This window comes from Ranitomeya variabilis, chromosome 7, assembly GCF_051348905.1.
Source record: "Ranitomeya variabilis isolate aRanVar5 chromosome 7, aRanVar5.hap1, whole genome shotgun sequence".
Classification (NCBI taxonomy): Eukaryota; Metazoa; Chordata; class Amphibia; order Anura; family Dendrobatidae; genus Ranitomeya; species Ranitomeya variabilis.
Genome location: NC_135238.1, coordinates 7,032,959 through 7,049,854, shown reverse-complemented (window position 1 = coordinate 7,049,854; position 16,896 = coordinate 7,032,959). Strand labels below are relative to the sequence as shown.

The 16,896-nt window shown below is 45.8% G+C and overlaps 1 protein-coding gene across 2 annotated transcripts in view; it reads right to left on the bottom strand.

Annotated features, from left to right (window-relative positions):
* Positions 1-1,112: 1,112 nt before the first annotated feature.
* Positions 1,113-16,896, bottom strand: part of LOC143785102 (uncharacterized) — a 34,384-nt gene continuing 18,600 nt past the window's right edge. The window contains exons 6-11 of one of the 2 annotated variants that reach the window (XM_077273774.1): positions 13,241-13,315; positions 12,809-12,880; positions 11,338-11,403; positions 11,247-11,263; positions 4,687-4,945; positions 1,113-2,706 (exon numbers count right to left, since the gene is read on the bottom strand). In XM_077273774.1, the coding sequence (XP_077129889.1) occupies positions 2,546-2,706; positions 4,687-4,945; positions 11,247-11,263; positions 11,338-11,403; positions 12,809-12,880; positions 13,241-13,315 (650 nt within the window). In that variant the 3' untranslated portion in view covers positions 1,113-2,545. The remainder of the gene's footprint in view (positions 2,707-4,686; positions 4,946-11,246; positions 11,264-11,337; positions 11,404-12,808; positions 12,881-13,240; positions 13,316-16,896) is intronic. The other variant, XM_077273773.1, reaches the window with a different exon arrangement.

Sequence of the window (16,896 nt, the reverse complement as noted above, 5' to 3'; positions counted from 1 at the left end):
GTGACTGATAACACCTCTATATACAGCTGATATTATGGGATCCACCATCCACCATGTCACAGCTCACCTCCTCCCCTCCTGTACAATGACTGATAACACCTCTATATACAGCTGATATTATAGGATCCACCATCCACCATGTCACAGCTCACCTCCTCCTGTACAATGACTGATAACACCTCTATATACAGTAGATAACACAGGATCCACCATTCACAATAGATGATGTCACAGCTCACCTCCTCCTCCTGTACAATGACTGATAACACCTCTATATACAGTAGATAGCACAGGATTCACCATTCACAATAGGTGATGTCGCAGCTCACCTCCTCCTCCTGTACAATGACTGATAACACCTCTATATACAGTAGATAATACAGGATCCACCATTCACAATAGGTGATGTCGCAGCTCACCTCCTCCTCCTGTACAATGACTGATAACATCTCTATATACAGTAGATAACACAGAATCCACCATTCACAATAGATGATATCACAGCTCACCTCCTCCTCCTCCTGTACAATGACTGATAACACCTCTATATAGAGCTGATATTATAGGATCCACCATCCACCATGTCACAGCTCACCTCCTCCTCCTGTACAATGACTGATAACACCTCTATATACAGTAGATAACACAGAATCCACCATTCACAATAGATGATATCACAGCTCACCTCCTCCTCCTCCTGTACAATGACTGATAACACCTCTATATAGAGCTGATATTATAGGATCCACCATCCACCATGTCACAGCTCACCTCCTCCTCCTGTACAATGACTGATAACACCTCTATATACAGTAGATAGCACAGGATTCACCATTCACAATAGGTGATGTCACAGCTCACCTCCTCCTCCTGTACAATGACTGATAACACCTCTATATACAGCAGATAACACAGGATCCACCATTCACAATAGGGGATGTCACAGCTCACCTCCTCCTCCTCCTGTACAATGACTGATAACACCTCTATATACAGTAGATAGCACAGGATTCACCATTCACAATAGGTGATGTCACAGCTCACCTCCTCCTCCTCCTCCTGTACAATGACTGATAACACCTCTATATACAGTAGATAACACAGAATCCACCATTCACAATAGATGATGTCACAGCTCACCTCCTCCTCCTCCTATACAATGACTGATAACACCTCTATATACAGCTGATATTATAGGATCCACCATCCACCATGTCACAGCTCACCTCCTCCTCCTGTACAATGACTGATAACACCTCTATATACAGCTGATATTATAGGATCCACCACCCACCATGTCAAAGCTCACCTCCTCCACCTCCCTTTACAATGACTGATAACTCCTCTATATACAGCTGATATTATAGGATCCACCATCCACCATGTCACAGCTCACCTCCTCCACCTCCCTTTACAATGACTGATAACTCCTCTATATACAGCTGATATTATAGGATCCACCATCCACCATGTCACAGCTCACCTCCTCCACCTCCCTTTACAATGACTGATAACTCCTCTATATACAGCTGATATTATAGGATCCACCATCCACCATGTCACAGCTCACCTCCTCCACCTCCCTTTACAATGACTGATAACTCCTCTATATACAGCTGATATTATAGGATCCACCATCCACCATGTCACAGCTCACCTCCTCCTCCTGTACAATGACTGATAACACCTCTATATACAGCTGATATTATAGGATCCACCACCCACCATGTCAAAGCTCACCTCCTCCACCTCCCTTTACAATGACTGATAACTCCTCTATATACAGCTGATATTATAGGATCCACCATCCACCATGTCACAGCTCACCTCCTCCACCTCCCTTTACAATGACTGATAACTCCTCTATATACAGCTGATATTATAGGATCCACCATCCACCATGTCACAGCTCACCTCCTCCACCTCCCTTTACAATGACCACTCACTTCACTACAAAAGATAGAGGCCGAGTCTGGTGTTTGCTGCTAATGTACGTAATGTATTTCCTGAAACAACATGAAATTAGTCTAAAAATCCTCAGTGTCTGCTGTGAAAATAGAAAGATTCCTAGTTTAGATTTTTAACACAGAATGTAATTTCATGAAAAAAATATTTTGTAAATAATGCATTTTACTCAAAATCTTGATTGAAGCAGTCAGTCATTTTCAGATGATTTCTTCCCTTTAAGAAATCTGTGGTCACATGTGTGGTCACATGGTTGCCGTATATGTGGAGATCTCTTGGACAATGCTGGAGCTGTTCTAGCGTTAAGCTTGCAATGGTTGGATACAGTCCTAGGGACCTCAGAGCGTTACACACGGGTCCTGTGTACAGGGAGGCTTTGTAATATTGAGATTTATTATTTTGTAAATGAAACGTTTCTGGGACCAATTCATCAAGGCTGAAGAATATTGTGGAGCCAGAGCCTCGTTGTAGATTATTACACAGTGGCCGCCCTGTGAGGAGGCTTGCAATGGAGAGGGAGCGGCGTTCCCCCTGATTACTGCCATTGTTGGTCGGAGCCGCCTGTTTCACCGGATCCGTCCTAGTAGATACTTTCCTTATTTCTCTTCTTCTCCTCTTCGGAGAACAGGAACACGTCGGCGGCCAGTGACCCGAGCTTGGGCTGATCCTTCAGGATCTCCTTCTTCCGCTCCTCGCTGCTGTCCGTCAGGTCATCGATCACCACAATCACGTTCTTCTTCTCTGTATTTCGGGAACATAAGATTCTCTCGTTAGAACAGAATTACAAGATTGTGATTACAGATAATAATAAGAGGAGAAAAGGATTTGGATGGGATTAGAGCCCGGCCTGGAGAAGACTGAGGTCCTATCATGGCGCTTCCTCTACTCTGTACATCGTCTAGTTTCCCCAGAGCTTGCCTCGTCTGCTCCACTTTTCTCGCCCTCCATTTATTACTTTACTTACTTAGAAGATCGGAGGAGCCACTTATGCTACTTAGGGTTGGCTCCAGGTTGATGTGGACCCTCGATGTGATAGAGTCCTAGTGGCCCCCTCTTCATTTTCAATTTTTCTCCCTCACCTTCCAAGAGCCGTCATTTTATGTATTTTTCAGATGAGCGCAGTGTCAATGTCAGTTTTTTTATTTTTTACGGTACCTTATCATTAACAATTTGATGTCTTTCTGATTTTTATTTTTTCCATTTTTTGGTAAGAAAAAAAAAAAAAAAAGAATTTTTGCCATTTTCCTGGGAGAATGTGATGATGCCTTAGTGGTTCCAACAGATCCGCATAAAGCTGTACCACGTATGTGGATCTTTTTATTTTTTAGATTTTACATCGTAGGTGGCGATAAGACCTGTTCTATATATATATTTTTTTTTTTTGCAAATATTATTCATTTTTTTAATGTAATTTTTGTTCAGCCCCCCCCCCAGGGTAGATAAACCAGGGTTCCCTAGATCAGCTGTAGAGTAATATTGCTCTTAGAGATGAGAATTTACTTTTAAGTGGAATTGAATTTTACTTTCGCCAAAGAATTTCTCGAAATTTGCTGTCTCGTGAATTCAACAAAATGAGGACCCCTTGCTGCCATTTTTCTGAACCATAATGGGCCATAAAAAGGTTAAAAAATAAAAAAAATGTTCATACTTCTGTGGCCCCTCTGCTGCCCACCACCACCCGTCCGGTCCTTGTCACATTTTCTTATTCCCTCCACTCACGTTGGAATCTTCCGGCGTCTCACATTGTGCCGGACTTCCAGCTGTCACGGCACCCAGGAAGGTTCAACGCATGATCACACAAAGGTCATGGTGCACACGGTGAAGTCATGTTGCTGTTGACCTCAAATTGCGCAAATCAAATTTCCCGGTAAAATCTACGCAAACGGGCAAATTCAAATTCATCTTTCACCTGATGTATTGCGAATGTACGATCTCTTCTGGTTGGGCGTCATAGGTGACATGGTGGCCTTCACAAGGCCCCTAGCTGTCACCAAAATGCCTCCAGCCCTCGCAATCAAGTCTTAGAGCAGAGATCAATGGGCCTCATAATGGACACCTTCCCCCTTTCCACCTATTATTTGTGACTCTACTGCTGTGATTGAAGTTAGCTCCGATGCCAGCTGTATACCACAGACGCCACCTGTGCCCTATGAAGAGGGCTTAGCTCTTGAGCTGTGCACACATCACCGGTACTTGCACAGCAGATGTCACAAATGGAAACCTGGGCAAAGTGGGCCCCAGTGTCCGTGGGTTCCAGCACTTGCCTGGGTACCCCCGGTGATGGAGCTTTGCTCATACATGAGGATAACAGCAAGTCTCTAGAGGTGGAGGACGAGTTCCTCACTGATAGCCATCCATGACTAATAATGTGGATTGGGCATCATTGAAGCCAATGCTCACCTGAGATATAACAGGTATTATGATCTGTAAACAATGCATGCTGGGAGTTGTAGTTTTCCAACAGATTGGGAACACTGGTGATGCCATTGCACTCATTCAGGTAGATGGCGACCATCGATCAATGACTAGACGTACAATGTGGCCTCACCATTCACTTTCAGTGTCAGAGCAGTGAGAAGGGACTTCTCCCATTGAATGGTGACTTATCCGATTCCTAATAAATAATTAATAAATACTTGTGCCCGATACCTCGGAGGTGCCTCTATGGCTTCATTCCTGTATCAGTCCGTCCTCTCCCAAGGTTCCATCACTATCTCTTACCTAGCGTTGAGGACAGCTCTTCTAGCTCCTCGTCATACAGAGAGTCTGTGACGTCCGTGAGATTGACTCGTCCTCTGTTCTTGGTATGATACAGGATCCCAAAGTCACACCTCGACTCGTTACTCGAGAACTCGGGCATCCCACTGTTGGAGATGTAATAAGGCCGGACGCTCTTTACAAAGGATTGAGATTCCAGCTTTGCTTTCAGCCATTCATATTCACTCTCCACTGCCCTCGAAAAAATCCCCACTTTCACTTTCTGAAAATAAGAATAGGAAAACCATTGTATTTATATAGAGAGTCAGTCACTGACTGCATAGAGAGTCAGTCACTGACTGCATAGAGAGTCAATCACTGACTGCTTCTTATTGTCATGAGGTCTTTGAGTCGCTTCTTTGAGTCGCCATTACAGCTGCCCCATCAGTTACTCCTCATTTATTTTCCCCAGGTTTGGTCTATATCACTGAATAACAAGCAAAATGTGCAATTTAGAGGCCTGGAAAGTGTAATAACTGAAAGCCACCAAGGATTCGAGAGATGGAAACGGTGCCTGACCGTCATGCCTGTTTGATATCAGGATATTCTGGACATTGATCATAATATAATCTGAACCAGACACCAGTCTGAAAATTCAGAAACTATGGACCGTACATGCACATAGGTAAGGAACTGGTTAAAAAACAGGTAAGAGTCGCCATAAATGGAAGATTCTCTAAATAGGCTGACGTTAGCAGTGGAGACAACAAGGGGAATGGCGAAAGTTATTGTGAGAAATCAGCAAAATTCAAAACGCGAAAAAATTCCTAATTGTTAGAATTTAGGGAAAATTGGTAGAGACATTTTTTTCTTTAGAATTGATTCTTTCTTCTATAAAATTAAGAGGTTTGTAGATTGCCCCTGTGATCGGGATTGTGCTCAGTGACTACAGACAGTGTCAGGTCGGTGCCGTTATACTGATTACACTGATACCTGTGATCAGGACTGTGCTCAGTGACTACAGACAGTGTCAGGTCGGTGCCGTTATACTGATTACACTGATACCTGTGACCAGGATTGTGCTCAGTGACTACAGACAGTGTCAGGTCAGCGCCGTTATACTGATTACACTGATACCTGTGATCAAGATTGTGCTCAGTGACTACAGACAGTGTCAGGTCGGTGCCGTTATACTGATTACACTGATACCTGTGATCAGGATTGTGCTCAGTGACTACAGACAGTGTCAGGCCGGTGCCGTTATACTGATTACACTGATACCTGTGATCAGGATTGTGCTCAGTGACTACAGACAGTGTCAGGTCGGTGCTGTTATACTGATTACACTGATACCTGTGATCAGGATTGTGCTCAGTGACTACAGACAGTGTCAGGTCGGCGCCGTTATACTGATTACACTGATACCTGTGATCAGGATTGTGCTCAGTGACTACAGACAGTGTCAGGTCGGCGCCGTTATACTGATTACACTGATACCTGTGATCAGGATTGTGCTCAGTGACTACAGACAGTGTCAGGTCGGCGCCGTTATACTGATTACACTGATACCTGTGATCAGGATTGTGCTCAGTGACTACAGTGTCAGGTCGGTGCTGTTATACTGATTACACTGATATCTGTGATCAGGATTGTGCTCAGTGACTACAGTGTCAGGTCGGTGCTGTTATACTGATTACACTGATATCTGTGATCAGGATTGTGCTCAGTGACTACAGTGTCAGGTCGGTGCTGTTATACTGATCACACTGATACCTGTGATCAGGATTGTGCTCAGTGACTACAGACAGTGTCAGGTCGGTGCCGTTATACTGATTACACTGATACCTGTGATCAGGATTGTGCTCAGTGACTACAGACAGTGTCAGGACGGCGCCGTTATACTGATTACACTGATATCTGTGATCAGGATTGTGCTCAGTGACTACAGACAGTGTCAGGTCGGTGCCGTTATACTGATTACACTGATATCTGTGATCAGGATTGTGCTCAGTGACTACAGACAGTGTCAGGTCGGTGCCGTTATACTGATTACACTGATACCTGTGATCAGGATTGTGCTCAGTGACTACAGACAGTGTCAGGACGGCGCCGTTATACTGATTACACTGATACCTGTGATCAGGATTGTGCTCAGTGACTACAGACAGTGTCAGGTCGGCGCCGTTATACTGATTACACTGATATCTGTGATCAGGATTGTGCTCAGTGACTACAGACAGTGTCAGGCCGGTGCCGTTATACTGATTACACTGATACCTGTGATCAGGATTGTGCTCGGTGACTACAGACAGTGTCAGGCCGGTGCCGTTATACTGATTACACTGATACCTGTGATCAGGATTGTGCTCAGTGACTACAGACAGTGTCAGGCCGGTGCCGTTATACTGATTACACTGATACCTGTGATCAGGATTGTGCCCAGTGACTACAGGCAGTGTCAGGTTGGTGCCGTTATACTGATTACACTGATACCCGTGATCAGGTTGTGCTCAGTGACTACAGACAGTGTCAGGTCGGTGCCGTTACACTCATTACACTGATACCTGTGATCAGGATTGTGCTCAGTGACTACAGACAGTGTCAGGTTGGGGCCGTTATACTGATTACATGGATACCTGTGATCAGGATTGTGTTCAGTGACTAAAGACAGTGTCAGGTCGGCGCCGTTATACTGATTACACTGATACCTGTGATCAGGATTGTGCTCAGTGACTACAGACAGTGTCAGGTTGGAGCTGTTATACTGGTTACACTGATACCCGTGATCAGGATTGTGCTCAGTGACTGCAGACATTGTCAGTTCGTCGCCTTATACTGATTACACTAATAACTGTGATCAGGATTGTGCTCAGAGACTGCAGACAGTGTCAGGTGAGGGCTGTTTGTTGTGAACTCTGTTTTTGGGCTCCCTCTTGTGGTCACAACTGGTACTGTGTGAGTGCTGTCTTTGGGCTCCCTCTGGTGGCTCTTTGTGTCATTCTGCAGGTCTGAGGCTTGATCAGCTGTCTTGTTATCTGTTAGCTGGTTTCCTATTTAGTTCACCTGGACTCTCAGTTGTTGCCTGCTGTCAATGTCTTCAGTGCTATTTTGAGCTCTCCTGCGGTCCTTCGTTATCAGTCTCTTCAAGAGAAGCTAAGTTTTGCTTGGTTCATTTTTTGACCATCAGTGGTCATATGTTTCTTGGTTTATTTTTGTTTCTTGTCCAGCTTGCTAATATGTGATTTCCTTGCTTGCTGGTAGCTCTAGGGGGCTGAGTTTCTCCCCTCACACCGTTAGTTGGTGTGGGGGTTCTTGTATTCTCAGCGTGGATATTTTGCATAGGGTTTTTTACTGACCGCACAGTTCCCTATCTGTCTTCTGCTATCTAGTATTAGCGGGCCTCATTTGCTGTATCTGTTTTCATTTCTACGTTTGTGTTTTCCCCTTACCTCACCGTTATTATTTGTTGGGGGCTTCCTATATCTTTGGGGTGATTTCTCTTGAGGCAAGTGAGGTCTTACTTTCCCTCCAGGAGTAGATAGTTTCTCAGGCTGCGTCGAGACGTCCAGGATTTTAGGCACGTTCACCGGCTACCTTTAGTGTGTTGGTTAGGATCAGGTTTGCGGTCAGTCCAGTTACCACCTCCCTAGAGCTCGTGTCTATGTTCATAAACTTAGCTAGTCCGTTTTGTGATCCTCAGCCACTAGGATCATAACAGCTGTTATACTGATTACACTGATTCCTGTGATCAGGATTGTGCTCAGTGACTACAGACAGTGTCAGGTCGGTGCCATTATGCTGATTACACTGATACCTGTGATCAGGATTGTGCTCAGTGACTACAGGCAGTCATGTCGGTGCCGTCATACTGATTACACTGTTGCCTGTTATCAGCATTGTGCTCAATGACTACAGGCAGTGTCATGTCAGCGCCTTATACTGATTACACTGATATCTGTGATCAGGATTGTGCTCAGTGACTACAGGCAGTGTCAGGTCAGCGCCTTATACTGATTACACTGATACCTGTGATCAGGATTGTGCTCAGTGACTACAGGCAGTGTCAGGTTGGTGCCGTTATACTGATTACACTGATACCTGTGATCAGGATTGTGCTCAGTGACTACAGGCAGTGTCAGGTTGGTGCCGTTATACTGATTACACTGATACCTGTGATCAGGTTGTGCTCAGTGACTACAGACAGTGTCAGGTTGGTGCCGTTATACTGATTACACTGATACCTGTGACCAGGATTGTGCTCAATGACTACAGACAGTGTCAGGTTGGCGCCGTTATACTGATTACACTGATACCTGTGACCAGGATTGTGCTCAGAGACTACAGACAGTGTCACAGTGTCAGGTTGGCGCCGTTATATTGATTACACTGATACCTGTGATCAGGATTGTGCTCAGTGACTACAGACAGTGTCAGGTTGGTGCCGTTATACTGATTACACTGATACCTGTGATCAGGATTGTGCTCAGTGACTACAGACAGTGTCAGGTCGGTGCCGTTATACTGATTACACTGATACCTGTGATCAGGATTGTGCTCAGTGACTACAGACAGTGTCAGGTCGGTGCCGTTATACTGATTACACTGATACCTGTGATCAGGATTGTGCTTAGTGACTACAGACAGTGTCAGGTTGGTGCCATTATACTGATTACACTGATACCTGTGATCAGGATTGTGCTCAGTGACTGCAGTGTCAGGTTGGCGCCGTTATACTGATTCCAATGATACCTGGTGATGTGTGGACCTGTGGGTGGGGCAGTGGGCAGGGCTTCATGTGGTGCTGATTAACTATTCATAATGCAGACTGTTGACAGATCCCTCACTGACCCGCCCCATAGTTTACATAATGAATATGTGCTTGAGGTTATCCTAATCATAAAAAAAATCCATTTGAAAATGGCGCCTGCGCAGTAGCAGCTATATGTGTTTATTCAGGTGATCCAACAGCTTCTATTGCACAGGCACCAGCAGCGTCATCTTGCTAGAGAAAAAAAAAATCCTCCACCAAGATGGCGCTGCACACAGTATGATGTCTCCACAGTACATTCCCCCACACACAGTATGATGTCTCCACAGTACATTCCCCCACACACAGTATGATGTCTCCACAGTACATTCCCCCACACACAGTATGATGTCTCCACAGTACATTCCCCCACACACAGTATGATGTCCCCACAGTACATTCCCCCACACACAGTATGATGTCTCCACAGTACATTCCCCCACACACAGTATGATGTCTCCACAGTACATTCCCCCACACACAGTATGATGTCCCCACAGTACATTCCCCACACACAGTATGATGTCCCCACAGTACATTCCCCACACACAGTATGATGTCTCCGCAGGACATTTCCCCACACACGGTATGATATCCTCACACTACATTCCCACACACACAGTATGATGTCCCCACAGTACATTCCCCACACACAGTATGATGTCTCCGCAGGACATTTCCCCACACACGGTATGATATCCTCACACTACATTCCCACACACACAGTATGATGTCCCCATAGTACATTCCCACACACACAGCATGATGGTGGTAGAAGACAGGAGTGTGACTATGGGGGGTGCCCTCACAGTACATTCCCCCCACACACAGTATGATATCCCCACACTACATTCCCCCACACACAGTATGATGTCCCCACAGTATATTCCCCCACACAGTATGATGTCCCCACAGTACATTCCCCCACACAGTATGATGTCCTCACAGTACATTCCCCCCCACACACAGTATGATGTCCCCACAGTACATTCCCCCACACAGTATGATTTCCTCACAGTACATTCCCCCACACACACAGTATGATGTCCCCACAGTACATTCCCCCACACAGTATGATGTCCTCACAGTACATTCCCCCACACACAATATGATATCTCCACAGTACATTCCCCCACACAGTATGATGTCCTCACTGTACATTCTCCCCACACACAGTATGATATCCCCACACTACATTCCCCCACACACAGTATGATGTCCCCACAGTATATTCCCCCACACAGTATGATGTCCCCACAGTACATTCCCCCACACAGTATGATGTCCTCACAGTACATTCCCCCCCACACACAGTATGATGTCCCCACAGTACATTCCCCCACATAGTATGATGTCCTCACAGTACATTCCCCCCCACACACAGTATGATGTCCCCACAGTACATTCCCCCACACAGTATGATGTCCTCACAGTACATTCCCCCACACAATATGATATCTCCACAGTACATTCCCCCACACAGTATGATGTCCTCACTGTACATTCCCCCCACACACAGTGTGATGTCCCCACAGTACATTCCCCCCACACAGTATGATGTCCCCACAGTACATTCCCCCACACACAGTATGATGTCCCCACAGTACATTCCCCCACACAGTATGATGGTGGTAGAAGACAGGAGTGTGACTATGGGGGGGTGCCAAGGGGCACTTACATATAAATGGTAGGCTGGGGCCATTGCATAGATTATATTCAGGGGCCCGGGTTTAGATTGTGTCTCTATGGGTGGAAAATAATGAACTTCTCCACTCACCTTATTGGGAGATTTCCCTACAAAATAGAACAAAAGAAGATTTTAATAACTTTAATATTGAGCTGGAGACAAAGTAAGATAAGTCGATTACTTATCACTATTCGCATGTGCTCCAGTTTATCTTCAAATGAAGAACTTTTTCCGTTGCTAAATTCACCTACAAGAAATGTAAACAAGAAGATAAAGACGAAAGTGAGGACGATAATGCAGGATGGAGGTGGATCAGTCTGGTGTTAGGGGAAATGTGGACAAGATACTGACAGGACACGGACAAGACATCAAAAAAACACAGACACGACACGGACAGGACACGGACAAAACACAGACAAGACACATACAGGACATGGACAGGACACAGACAAGACACGGACAAGACACAGACAGGATATAAACAAAACACAAACAAGACACAGACAAGACATGGACAGGACATAGACAAAACACAAACAAGACACGGACAAGAAACAGACAAGACATGGACAAGACACAGACAAAACACAAACAAGACATGGACAAGACACGGACAGGACACAGACAAAACAGAAACAAGACACAGTCAAGACATGGACAGGACATAGACAAAACACAAACAAAACACAGACAAGACACAGACAAGGCACAGACATGACACAGACATGACACGGACAAAACATAGACAAGACACGGACAAGACACAGACAAGATGCGGACAGGACACGGACAAGACATGAACAAGACACAGACAAGACGCAGACAAGACACGGACAGGACATAGACAAAACACAAACAAGACATGGATAAGACATGGACAGGGCATAGACAAAACACAAACAAGACACAGATAAGGCACAGACACGACATGGACAGGACATGGACAAGACAAAGACAAGACACGGACAAGACACAGACAAGACACGGACTAGACACAGACAGGACATAGACAAAACACAAAGAAGACACAGGCAAGACACAGATAAGGCACAGACACGACATGGACAGGACACGGACAAGACAAAGACAAGACACGGTCAAGACACAGACAAGACACGGACTAGACACAGACAGGACATAGACAAAACACAAACAAGACACGGACAAGACATGGACAGGACATAGACAAAACACAAGCAAGACACAGACAAGACACGGACAAAACGCAAACAAGACATGGACAGTACATGGACAGGACACAGAAAAAACACAAAAAAGACACTGGCAAGACACGGACAAGACACAGACAAAACACAACACACGGACAAGACACAAACAGGACATGAACAAAACACAAACAAGACACCGGCAAGACACGGACAAGACAAAGACAAGACACGGGCAAGACAAAGACAAGACACGGGCAAGACACAGACAAAACACAAACAAGACATGGACAAGACACGGACAAGACACGGGCAGGACATGGACAAAACACAAACAAGACATGGACAAGACACGGACAGGACATGGACAAAACACAAACAAGACACGGACAAGACACAAGGCACAGATAATATACAGACAATATATATCATGGACCCCAGACTACACATGCACCCTCATATCCCATATTTGTGTGTATACATTACCTGCTCTCTCTTCTGAATCTTGATTACTCTTCGTCCTTTGTGGGGTCTTCTCCTGTTGTTCATCATTGTTTTCTGTGGGGTGACAGGCAGGGATGTTAGCAGTGGTCAGTCCTGCCATACAGGGTGATGACTGACTATATAATTGTGTCTGTAGTATTATTATTGTAAGTATATACAAGGTCTTTGCTGGATACTTCCACATATGTATCTATACATAATTGATTTTTATGTTTTTTCCTGTAATTATGTATCTGTGTATCTATCTCACTGTGTTACATGTCCACTGTCATGTTACATTACCAGCTACACGCTTAAACTCTTATTAACCCTTGTGTCACTTTCTTGAGTTTTCCTTGCACATGTTTACCTGGTCTTTTACATTTTTGTGCTTTTTATACAGCTTTTTCTCACCTTCCCGCCATTATCACTTACCTGACATTGTCTGTGTTGGCTCTGGTGAATTGTCCATCCTTTGTGTAGGTCTGTCCCCTGACCCGACACTGTTTCCTGTGGGGTGATGTAGATTCAGTTGGAATCAAAATGAAACCTTACCCCATTATTAGCTTTATTGGGAAAGCCTACAAACCTTCTGCTGCTTTCAATAAACCAGTGAACAAGAACAACAGAAGTAGCTGAGCACAACTACTGTAATATGCAAAAATTTTGTCCAGGTTCACCACAAAATGTCACTACTGACTACTTCAATATCAGTGTTATTCACTCCATCATGACTACAGTCTTTAGCACTGTGGCTGTTATGACCTGCTGCCCCTCTGGCTGTTATGACCTGCTGCCCCTCTGGCTGTTATGACCTGCTGCCCCTCTGGCTGTTATGACCTGCTGCCCCTCTGGCTGTTATGACCTGCTGCCCCTCTGGCTGTTATGACTTGCTGCCCCTCTGGCTGTTATGACTTGCTGCCCCTCTGGCTGTTATGACCTGCTGCCCCTCTGGCTGTTATGACCTGCTGCCCCTCTGGCTGTTATGACCTGCTGCCTCTCTGGCTGTTATGACCTGCTGCCCCTCTGGCTGTTATGACCTGCTGCCCCTCTGGCTGTTTTGACCTGCTGCCTTTCTGGCTGTTTTGACCTGCTGCCCCTCTGGCTGTTATGACTTGCTGCCCCTCTGGCTGTTATGACCTGCTGCCCCTCTGGCTCTCATGACCTGCTGCCCCTCTGGCTGTTATGACCTGCTGCCCCTCTGGCTGTTATGACCTGCTGCCCCTCTGGCTGTTATGACCTGCTGCCTCTCTGGCTGTTATGACCTGCTGCCCCTCTGGCTGTTATGACCTGCTGCCCCTCTGGCTGTTTTGACCTGCTGCCTTTCTGGCTGTTTTGACCTGCTGCCCCTCTGGCTGTTATGACTTGCTGCCCCTCTGGCTGTTATGACCTGCTGCCCCTCTGGCTCTCATGACCTGCTGCCCCTCTGGCTGTTATGACCTGCTGCCCCTCTGGCTGTTATGACCTGCTGCCCCTCTGGCTGTTATGACCTGCTGTCCCTCTGGCTGTTATGACCTGCTGCCCCTCTGGCTGTTATAACCTGCTGCCCCTCTGGCTGTTATGACCTGCTGCCCCTCTGGCTGTTATGACCTGCTGTCCCTCTGGCTGTTATGACCTGCTGCCCCTCTGGCTGTTATAACCTGCTGCCCCTCTGGCTGTTATGACCTGCTGCCCCTCTGGCTGTTATGACCTGCTGCCCCTCTGGCTGTTATGACCTGCTGCCCCTCTGGCTGTTATGACCTGCTGCCCCTCTGGCTGTTATGACCTGCTGCCTCTCTGGCTGTTTTGACCTGCTGCCTCTCTGACTGTTTTGACCTGCTGTCCCTCTGGCTGTTATAACCTGCTGCCCCTCTGGCTGTTATTACATGCTGCACACATGATGCATTGCCTGACATCAGCATCTGGCAGTGTTCCTGAGAAATGTATAGCTATAACTGTAGGTAGATGACACAAACCTTCCAAAAGCCACTCTTCTTGGCAGATCCCAGAGGATCTTTCATCCTTTAAGCCCCATATAGAGATCTGAACTTGTGCAGGGCCCCCTGGGTTACAGTCACAGAGCAGCAGTTGGCTGGTGGAGCGAGTTGGCAGAGAATTGTCATGATGCCAGGTATTAACCAGGAGGTAAAAGTCAGGGACAGAATTATGAGACAGGCAGTCAGTGAAACAAGCCACGGTCAGGAACTAATCACAGGGGACTACGATACATTGTGAAACAAAGCCACAGACCAGGGTTAGTAGAACTTACCCTGACACATACTAAGAGCGAAGTGACATACAATGTCCAGGGCTAGTTATATATAACAAACCAGCTCCTGATGAAGCTTTGTGGTGAAACGTGTGTCAAGAAGTTTCTGCAGTCAGTACATTCGAGCTACTGGTTAAGATCTCTGGGTCATTGACTTTAATATAGTTTCTTAGAGTCAGGGTAAGTGAAACAGTGGAGCTCTATTAGTGGAGTCTTAGAACAACTCTCAGGCTATATACAGTAACAAGTAGAGAACGAGCAAATTGTCCAAAATTAATTCAATTCTTGATTCATCTCATTCGGCAGCAAATTGTTATTTGAATCAAATAGAAAAGTAGTTCACAGGGAGGAGGTGTCTTATACGGGTGCTGACCAAGGTGGCCGCATCACAGGAGACCTCCATTTACCACCACTCAGACTGCTGACGACCACTCCCTATGATCTATATATCTGTATGTGACTCCCGATTCCTCCGGAGCGGCTTACGGAGCTTGTGCCTGTGAGGATCTGCTAAGAAGGTGGCAGCATCTATCCAACAGTATCTGCTTTCCTCCTGGGCCAGGAAGTAATATTCTTACTAAGCAGATGGATGAACTCTGGTGTTCAGATAACTGGAGATCACAGCGAGACCTCTCATTACCACAAGACTCAGTCATCACCCAGAAGACAATTACCTAACGACTCCTCGGGGGTGGAGCCACGGTGTGAGGACATCTCTAACAGTGGGCCTGACTCTCCATCTATTAGGAGGCCAGGTCCAGAAAATTACAAATTACCCTCAACATTTCACCATAAGGTTGGAGTAAGATGCCCAAATAATTCTCTTCTTACGATACCGCGTTATATGCTCCTGTCCTGCCTCAGCGCAATCAGTGCCTAATCCAACCCCCCTCCATTATGGAGATAGTGGTCTGATCCTGACGGCGGACCAATCGGCATTTGTGCTCCTCGTGGGGGGGATTGTTATTACATTGTGGTGGGTGTGAGGGTCTCGGCAGATGATGGAACCTTTCTCAATCCATATGAATAAAAGGCTGATAGAACAACGTTCTATTGTAGAGTCGAATGTCACCGTTCATTTTACCATACAATAAACCGCAGCTCCTCCATTGTCCGGGGGCTCTGGAATTACAGAGTAATAAGAACGACCCGGTGACGCCATTCTCTAGGTTGTTCAGTTGCAGAGATACCAAACCGGTAAAGTTATTTTTTTTTACTGAGGTAGTGAAAGAGAAACAAACAAAATGGAAATGTATAAAATAAATAAATATTTTGTGTCGCCATTTTCCGAGAACTGTCATTCTGTAATTTTTATGTTGAGGTTTTGTTATTTTCCGTAGTTTTTATTGATACAATTTCGGGGGAGGTTTGATGTTTTGTTCACTTCTTATCACATTACTTGTCAGAGTTGTGGAAACTGAAAAGCTGTGATGTTGCCGGTTAGGCCGAGGTCACACTAGCGAGGAATATGGCGAGTGTTCTGTGAGAAAACATCGCGGCGCTCGGCGCAGTGTTCATCTATGGGGCAGATCACATCAGCGGTTATCTTCTCAGGTGTATTCAGCGTGCTGCGATTGTATGCGTATATCGTCTGGCCAATGCAAGTCTATGGGGGCGAGAAAAACTCAGACACCACACGGACCATCAGTGTGACCGGTGAGAAATACCCAACCATTCTCCTCATTTCAGCCCACTGAGCCATTAAATTCAATGGGGAAAAGCAGTGAGAAATGTAAAGTCAGACGGACACATAGGCGCGAGAAAATCGCATCATCGCAAACGCATTACACAGTGATGACCATACAGAGAACACTTGTGCGACTCTCAGCAGCGAGACTCGGAC